Source organism: Ceratosolen solmsi, unplaced genomic scaffold (genome assembly GCF_000503995.2).
Source record: "Ceratosolen solmsi marchali unplaced genomic scaffold, CerSol_1.0 scaffold11, whole genome shotgun sequence".
NCBI lineage: Eukaryota > Metazoa > Arthropoda > Insecta > Hymenoptera > Agaonidae > Ceratosolen > Ceratosolen solmsi.
The window spans coordinates 4,390,025-4,399,960 of record NW_011948416.1 but is presented as its reverse complement, the minus strand read 5'-3'; the positions used below and the strand labels follow the sequence as shown (position 1 = coordinate 4,399,960).

The 9,936-nt window shown below is 44.2% G+C and overlaps 1 protein-coding gene across 1 annotated transcript in view; it reads left to right on the top strand.

Moving 5' to 3' along the window:
* Nucleotides 1–521: 521 nt before the first annotated feature.
* The window catches only part of retn (retained), a 78,862-nt gene continuing 69,447 nt past the window's right edge, over nt 522–9,936 (top strand). The window contains exon 1 of the mRNA XM_011496076.1: nt 522–674. Within this exon, the coding sequence (XP_011494378.1) occupies nt 522–674 (153 nt within the window). The remainder of the gene's footprint in view (nt 675–9,936) is intronic.

The following is a 9,936-nucleotide window of genomic DNA, read 5'->3' as shown; positions in this document are numbered from 1 at the left end:
GAGATAAACACACAGACATTGAGTGAGTGAGTGAGTGAGTGAGTGAGAGAGAGAGAGAGAGTGCGTGAGACAGTGAGAGAAGGAGAGAGAGTGAGACAGTGAGTGAGAGAGAGAGAGAGAGAGTGAGTGAGAGAGCGAGCGAGCGAGCGAGCGAGCGATGAGGAGTATAGCGTGGAGGACGCTTCGACGCTCGAGCGAGTAAAGGAACGGAACGAACCCTCGGGGGCTCATGAAATTCCGTGTAGAGAGGAACAAGCCAGTGTCGAATGGTCTCGGCCAATGCTATAACGTAGATCAGAACCGCGTGTAGGCGCGCGTCCTTCCACTCTTCCTCGTTTTCTTCCTACCCCACTCCGACTCGGCCTATTTTCACGTCCCGCCAAGTTCGTCGGTGCGCGCACTAAGTACATAAAGCGAATAAAGAAACCGAGCAAATGCTCGAGTACGAGACGTAGGGGTGAACAGCGCGACGTGCACCGGCTTATCCTTGAGTTGTACCGTGTGTCGTGCAAGCAAGCGAAATGTTTCACATGGACCTCGCGCTCCAGGAGAAGATGTTCCAGTCGCAGGAGTGCTGGGACGAGGATGGCCTCGGCAAGGGCGGCTTTAACAAGGGTGGCAGTGGCGGCGGCAGCGGTAGCCTCGGCGACTCCACCATGAATCTCCTGAGCAAGGTCGGTTTTTGTGTCTTGGCGCCGATTTTCTCTCCACCTCGCTCATACACACAAACACACGAACACACAATCAAGCACGAACACGCGCGCGGCCGCCGTGCCATTCATGCGGGAACAGCTGGCGGCGGGCATGCGCGGCGCATTAGATACGGAGGTGGACGAGCTTTTTGTCCGGCACGCAATTTACGGAGTACAATGGAGGCTGAGAGTGGCGATACTCCGCGCCGGCCGGACAATTATTGCGAGCGACTAGGTGGAAGGAAGGGCAGGGCGTACGCGAATCCATGGTCTCTCATCTATTTGGATTAATGATGATGACGATACTTTGTTGGCTTTTGATGTTTGTTGATTGTTGTGGATGGACGGATGGATGAGGGCGTCGGGGGGGCTAGAGACGAGATTTCATAGATGGCTGATTCGAAAACTTGGGTTCGCCTTGGCGCAATTCCTGCGCGGTGCTTTATTATTTTGTCGACGTTGTATTTTGCTTGGGAGCTTTGGTGGGTGTTAAAAAAAAAAAAAAAAAAAAAAAAAAAAGAAGGATTAAGGAAAGAAAAACTAGCCGACGATTCGATTATTCGTATACACAAGGATAAAGCTTTACACACCACGGTATTTTTCGTGATCTTCGAGGCATTGTTGTTTATCGATTGTGGCCAATAGGATGAGATATTCGGTGTTGGAATAAAAGGCTGCTGATAATTAAGATTATCTCACGGGTGAGAGAGGTGAGTGGATGAAAATTATCATGGGTGCGCAACCTCGGTGAGGATAGAGTCGGTAAAAGCTCGTCCTAGGGCCAAATAATGAGCGAGAATTGGGAAGGACGACGCATTATCTCCTGTCCTATCCCCCTTTCTCGAAACACTAGATACACAAAGAAGAAGAAAAAAGCAAAAAATGAAAAACACAATGGTCGGTGGGTGGGGGGGGGGCCGAGCGACCTGTGCGTGCGTGTATATACGTTGTACAGGGCCGAAATAGATCTACCCGGGAGAGCCAAAGAAAAGGATAAAAAAAAAAAAAAGTAATAACGCCCTGCGCGTGCACTTAAAATGGAGAAAAAGTATGGCGTGTTATAAAAATTTTTACGAAGCCGCAGCAGCTTCATTTATATGTTAAGCGTACAACCTCGTATAAAGTCGGCATCATGAGAGGCCGCGACTCGGCGAAATATTATAATATTTAGCATCTCGTGTACGCTTGTCTATCAAAACGAAAAAAATAAATGGAGAAGGACATTTAATAAGCGATAATGCGCTACTTTTTTTTTTCGAAACTGGTAGATAAATAGAGACGTTTGTAAGACATATTTAATGTCTCTGAAATGGAGGTTTTACGAGCGCTATAGGAGTGCGGGACATTAGATTCTTCGACCTCTTTTGAAGATTTGTATTTTTTTTTTCTTCTGGGAATTTATGAAATTATTATTGAAACACGGTACGAGACAAAGATGTTTACATTAATGCGCTGACAAGCGTTCTGTCAATTTATTGCTTAATTTTCAATGGGACGTTGACGATATTGAGCTTCGAGGGGTACGGAAAGACCAAGATTAGGTCAGTGTACCTTATCAATGATTTTAATAATCTTACAATAGCAAATCAATTTCTGTTTTATTTTCGATTCCGATAAAAAATAACCAATGAATTATATATCTTTAATCATAACTTTATAAACGTAATGATTTTTGTTATTGATTATTTTTTCTGTACGTGATTGTCACTTTTCAAATATTTCTCTGTCTGATTTGACGTTCGATGTAAGAAGGAAAACTAAGGAAAACTAATGACACGAAAAAAGAAAACAGTACGCGTAATAATAAGCATACTAATCGTTTCTTTAATTAATATATGGATAATAGGTCGCGATATAATTAAATATTTCACGTCTCCATGATATTTAGAATTTTCCAATCCAAAAGCTGGATTTCTGGACGAAATCAGCAAAAATTATGCTCCAAAGTAATATCCGGGGTAACCTTATTATATATATAGTCCTTTATTATAGTTAGGTTATATAGTTAGGTATTATAATCCTATATTATAATTAGGTTATATATATTGTTATATATATAACCTAATTATATATATATATAATATTATTATATATAGTCTTCGTATGAATCGACACTCTGTTGGTTCAATGGGTTTGCGAGGCGCCTAAAGCTGGGCGCATGAGCAGCCTCCGAAATTTCAAGGCAAACGGAAAAGAAAAAATTGGTTGTATCGTTAATCTTGCACTAAAAGTCCATCAGGGCCTCCTCCCGACAAAGTCACAGCTGCATCCAACGGCGAGAAAAGCCCGCAACGAGAAACGAAAGAAAAGCGTCGAGGCACAGTACATGCGTAAAGGCCTCTAGCATCTACCGTCTCGAGTCTCGAAAATTTGGCGTCGGGTTTTCGTCGGACCAAGTGCGTATATTCAAAATATGCATTACCGATGCTCACCTTGCGCCACGGGTCGGATGGAGTGGAGCCGGGGATACACGGGGGTCGAGAGATCGTGCCACGACGGGTCGGGGGGTGGGCGGGGGCCGGGGCGGGGCGGGCGTTTGGTGGGAGGTAGGAAGAGGTAGGGAAGTCAGACTACTCGGAAGAAGTCACACTGGATCGCGTTGCGCGGGGGGGGGGGGGGGGGGGGGGGGGCCGGGGGCGGGCCGGGCGTTTGGTGGGAGGTAGGAAGAGGTAGGGAAGTCAGACTACTCGGAAGAAGTCACACTGGATCGCGTTGCCTGACAGACTTGCGCAAAGTATTATCGTATAGAGTGAGTCAGAGAGAGAGAGAGAGAGAGAGAGAGAGAGAGAGAGAATTTGATAAGACAGGAGCATCAAGGCTGATCGACATGGGATATCACAGCCATTATGGAGCTAATGTTTTCATTCCTGAGGCTGCGACAGCTTTCGAAAGTTTAATGTGTAGACAATTACGGTGCCCGCCATTGCCCAGCAACTCATATTTAATGCGAACATCTATGCATATCAAGAGTAATTACAATTATTTATAGGTAATGGGATGTGATGTGATTGTTTTTAAAGGAGCACACCAAACGACAAATAACTAATAATAAATAAAGCGGTTTGTTAGTAGCCGATCGAAGGCAAAGTTGACACAACGGATAACGTAAGCAGCAGCCTTCGAAAATTCATCCAAACTCGCCAAAATATTATGATGCCCGGGCGAATAAAAAATACGAATATATTTACACGTGTTTGGTAAGAATCTAAGTTGGATCTCCGATTAATAAAGTGTCCCCGTCTGTTACGTCTCTTTACCGCTCGTACATGGCCGGCCATGTAAACATTTAATTTAATAGGAGCTCGTGAAAAGAGAAAGTAAGAGAATAAACGGCACGAAGAAAAGATGGTGGCACGAGAAAGAGAGAGAGAGAGAGAGAGAGAGAGAGAGAGCGCGAGAGAGAGAGAGAGACAGACAGACAGACGCGGTGGAGGAGAGAATCGTAAAGTTTTCCGAGGTCTCGTTCTATCGTTTTTATGACGAACTTGTTGAGTATCGAATTTTTATGGCTTATCGACTTCTCGGCACCCCTCCCCCCCCCAACCCCTCCTTACTCTTGCATTCGCTCTTTCTATTGAAAAATTTTAATGAATGGAAAAGGATAGAACAAGACGAATTTGAAATAGATGTTTTATATGATTTTCATCGAATTGTGGCTTTTCTGATATTTAATGCCGCCCCCCCCCCCCCCCAAACCCCCTCCTTACTCTTGCATTCGCTCTTTCTATTGAAAAATTTTAATGAATGGAAAAGGATAGAACAAGACGAATTTGAAATAGATGTTTTATATGATTTTCATCGAATTGTGGCTTTTCTGATATTTAATGCAAGTGACATATTTAATTATGACCAAAATATATCATTAATACTAGACGAATTATTTTTTATTTGATACATAAATAAAAATGAAAATAAATATAAAAATAAAAATTAAAAAATAATATAGTGAAACGCTGCTGCTGTATTTATGTAATTAGGAAATAGAGCGCTTGAGGATATATATATATATATATATATATATATATTCCTCAAATCCCAGAATTCAAAATAGTGTAACAATTAATTCAGACTTCTATTTTAATAGCTTTGTGAAATTTAATTTTTCTATGTCATTCGCTTTATAATAAAAATTTAATGCGCTTAATAAACGTCGGAATAAAATCTTTAATACACAAAAGAAGATCGTATTGCGGTTAAATTATAATCAAATATTCTAATTCAACATTAAAAATATAATAGTTGACTATATTGTCCAAAAATACGTTTTGCATTACTTATGAAATAATTTTGGATAGTAACCAAAAATTAATGTCTCAAAGTGTGATATCAACGCTCAAATATGTGTCAAATTTTTGAGAAGAAAAATACGTAAGATCTTTCACAGGAATCGCATCATCGCGAGAATAGCAACGCGAGAACTATCGTCATAAATCACAAGAGAAGTAGACAAAGACAGTGAGTACATCAACAAACAAAGAGCAAAATGCGTTTGAGAGTGAGAGAGGGTGGGAGAGGTAGGGAGAGGGGGGGGGGACAGAAAAAGGGAGCAAAATGTGTAAAATCTTTATTTATATCGCGGTTGTAAAAATCTCATATAGCACAGTTAATATAAAGAATATTTTTAGCAACATAGTTCCGCGGTATGCAAAGTGTATAACTACGACATTAAACCTATGAATAATTCGACGTATATCATATAGTAAACATAAGTGCTCTTAGTGAGAAACGCTTCTGTATGATAAAACGACTATAATTATAAATTATTCGTTGTAATAGTTTAATACATTAGTTTAAATAATTCGAAATATCTCAGGGACTTTTTTTTTCAAGGACTTGGCAAAAATCACAATTAGCCATTAAAAGTCGCGAAGACCGCGATGGCTGAAAATTAACAATATAACGGTAATGTCGGATTCGTAGCTTTTTCCGCTCGAAATGTAGCGCTGGCACATCACGCATAGAAAAACAAATTGATTCTTAAATATGAGCATAATAATTAGCATAATTTGCAGATTATCGCGAAAATTTAATGCCTCCCAATAATAGCCGGGTATTATAAATGTGTGAGATAAACCTAATTTTGACAATCGCGTATAATCCTTGGTGAAAATAATTTTGCAGGCATTTAAACGCCTAAGTTGTGACAAGCTTTAGTCGAATCTACCAAGTGTTACCAGATACCCAGTTGTATTCGCTCTCGTAGCCGATATAAATTAACGTAGGTGTGAAATTAATTTTGCGCCAGTAAGACTATGAGCGGCATTAATGCAATATTAAATTACAATGTCCGCCATTTTTACCGCGCCATCTAATTTGGCTCGAGTCGACAATATTACGCGGGGCATTAAACGCGCCCAATGTTAATGCAATGCAATGACGCTTCTGCAAATGATTAATAGAAATGAACGGGCGGCGGAGGTGGAACGATTAAGAAAGACGAGAGACCGATTAAATAAAAGAAATGTCGAGGTTGAAAATCACTGGGTCATTTATCAAGCATAATGCGGCAATTACGCACCGACGGTCTAATTCTAGTTTTATCACGCTCTCTCCTCCAGGTTACATAAGCGCGACAAGTGACGCACTTTATAATGCGGCATCGCCAGCCGATTCTCTCACTCGTTGAGAATATTTTGGCTCGGCTTCGGGCCAACGAATCAAAACGCTTACGCGCACGCACTCGCACACAACAACACGTGTATTTAAATCCAGGAGCTTCTCCCGCTGATGTTGCGTGCCGAACGCGATATCCGTTATGCGCTCCCCCCCCCCTCCCTCCCTCCCTTCCCAACCCTCGTCCAGCGTCCCACCGACCACTCAAATCCCCCACCGCATCGCGGAACGCAACACTATCCTTATTAGCGATTTAAAAAATATTCGCATTCCGCGTAAGAAGCTGTACGGGAGCTCGGATTCCCACGAATCCCACGTGGTTTGATAGGTTAAGGTGCAAATGGCTCCAGTCTAGTCTCGTCTTTTTAACCCCAACGATCGTTTCTTTATATTAATATGCGGTGCACAGCGTGCACAGGAGGTAATTGCTTTGATTATAGATCCCCGGTTGTGGTTAAGATCTCGTCGATGTGTGCACTCGGCTCAGAGTAGCAGGAGCTTTTTGTATCGAAAAGAACGGCCTCGGCGGAACGTTATCTTGGCCATGGCGTCCTAACCACCGGCCTCGCATAGTGACAAACCTTTGTCCGTGTCTCGTTAATTTTCGCGATAATGTCGGTTATTACCGCGATTTAAAGATACGTCGCGATTGACACGTCAGAAAAGTTTCGGACGCACCGAGTGAAAAACCCAGTTTTAAAAAAGGACGGACCGTCGGCACTCGCGGCGTCGCACGATAATATTTATTTCGCGCGATGATCCTTGAAATTTAAGGGTAATCGCCCCAATCGCTTTGGCCACTCGGACAGAAGCGTATATTTAGGTACGTACCAATAGAAGGAAATATCACGTAGCGTGGTGGCGGCAGTGCGTGTGTGCGTGTATGTGCGTGTGCGTGCGCGCGTGTGCGTGCGTGCGTGCGTGCGTGTGCGTGTGTGTGTGCGCGGGAGGGGGGAGGGGTGCAAAGAAAGAAAAGAGTTTGGAAAGAGACGAGAATCAAATGGGATCGTAGCGAAGGTTTGTTGTACACACGGACGCACCCGCTCGGCTCGAGCGATCCTTTATGGGCAAGAAGCAGAAGGGGGCAGATTAGTTAGGCGTGCTTCTGGGTAATTGGTCACATTTAAATATCAATCTTCGAGAGGAGAAAATGAATAAAGGGAGCGGAGCATCTCGGTCGGCTGAACTCCTGCAGCAGCGCGACTCATTACCGGGCGCTTTCGAGGCTTCCTGGCTCCTCTCTTTTCATTTATATGCCCGAGTCCGCACCTCCACACGCACAGGGGGCTTGCTAATCTCTGGCCGGGGAAGTCGTTAAAGGACTCCTCGCGTGGCTTGTACAGTCTATATTAGTGCCTTCCTTGGAGTCCTGACAATGTTACGTGAATTGGAGGGGTCGTCGCATCGGGCCATCGTTATCGATGACAATGTGATTGGTCTTTGGCAGGTACATCGAGGTTAACCGGACACACGGGCAATCGCATACCGCACCAATGACGCGCAACAATGACGGTTTACGAACGAAGGCAGAGTCTAGCTAATAATAGTAAGGAGAAATTAATGATGACTTGGGGCACGTCGTTATTAAGCCTAGGGTCTCTTGTTTCTTATACAATACCACGTAGTTCTGTCTCACTTTAAACTTTTATTATTAACAATGGGAAAATTATGAAATTCTCGAAAGTGGACTTTTTGAAGGGACATTTTCATAGGAGAAAAATGCCACCTTGATAGATCGTCTTTTACGGGTTGATAGGTCGTCCGATAATCATAAAAAATTTTATTTCAAGAATGAAATTATCAAATGGGAGAAGACCTCGAGTTGATAAATGACATCCCTAAATAGGCAATAACAAATCAAATGGTTCGCTGTTGGTAGAAGGTAATTTATTGAAGCATAACGTTGAGCATCAAAGTTAATATAAAAGTGCACGGAGTCACAAATACTGGTATAGGCACGGGGTTGGAAAGGGGCACGCACATGGGAACGCACTCACTCACTCGCTCGCTCACTCAATCGCTCGCACATTCACGCACTAACGCACGTGCTGAATCCCTCGTGATAATCGGTTTCAGTTTAGCCTGTACAACTGAGATCCATATCCTTAAAAAAGACACGAAGATAGTGGATAGAGAAAGGTTACGAAGAGTGCAAAGGAAACAGAAGAAGCAAGAAGAGAAGGGAATATGGGAAGGTGCGCTAAGGGGAAGAGGAGCAAGGTGTTCAGGCAAATAGAAACGTTGGCCTTCCCCTCCCAAGAGGCTCTGCCGAGATCGAATTCTCCTCGTCTCGTCTCGTCGCCGTCATCGTCGTCGCCGTCATCGTCGTCGTCGTCCTCGTCTCACTCACTCTCTCTCTCTCTATCTATCTATCCGCGTCTCTCTCTCTCTCTCTCTCTCTCTCTCTCTCTCTCCTCTCTCACTTTCTGAGGTCGCCGACTACATAACGCTGTCGTGTAAACACGCGCTAACTGCCTGCTTCGCTCCTCTTCTCTCATCTCCTCTCGCTTCTTTCCAGTTTGCTGCCACGTCGCTCCTTTCCATCTATCCTCGCGTTTCCACTTCGTGTTCCTCTACACCTTTCTCGTGCATGTAATGCGTGCGCGAGCGAGCGCCGAGAGGAATATTTAGCCGGAATGACCGTATTTTAATTAAGAGAACGCTACCACTGATTTCGGAATTACTTGTGCCGCCGATGCGATGCACACACTCGTTGGCGTGCTAACATAATCGGGGAATTAACGCAAATTGGTCGTTTTGATTTAATGCCACGGGACAGGACGCGCCGCCACGGAAAAATAGCTGCTGGCAAATTGTCGTGTTTTCTCGTATATTAGAATATTACATTTAACCTACTTAGCAGTTTTTCAATTATTGCGCGGCGCTACAATGCCGTATCGCGTGAATCGCCCGCCAGAGGATTGAGTTTGGATTACAGAGAGAGAGAGAGAGAGAGAGAGAGAGAGAGAGAGAGAGAGAGACATTGGAAATCGCCAGTTACCAACAAGGAAACACATTCACTTTGCCTTATTATAGCTTTTGGCAGTTAATAGTCTGAGTGCTATTATATTAAATACAAACATTGCCCTTGCACGTATGGTTTCTTTGAAATTGCAACGCATTCGTGAATCCCCGCTGAGAAAGCTGGCGTGGCGCGATAATCGAAGAAACGCATGAAATGAAAGGGAGAGAATGGAATAGGTGGGGACGGGCGCCTCAGAAAATATTTCACAATGGGATTAGAGACAATGAAACGGCACGGTGCCCAACAGCAAGAGTTACAGAAAATTCAAAGAATCCCACTTGCTCTCGTGTTTGACCGTGATTTTCACTCGCTCGTCATTTGATTAACCGTGCAAACATAACTCGCGGTGCAGCGCAATTCGGAGAATGTCTGGATCGACTGGTGGACGACTGACGGCGAGAGAGAAAGAGCGAGGATGGAACGAAGGAGCGGCGTGAGGCTGCCTGGGAATACCGCGGTTTGGTCGGCGGGTGGGACGGGTGAGGTGGTCCGCGGTGGGTTGGGTAGGGGCGGGAGGGGTGTGGGGTGTGGGGTGTCGGGTAGGGAGTGAGGGAGGGAGGTAAGGAGGGATGGTGGGATGGGGGGGGGGGGAGGGAATAGGGGAAA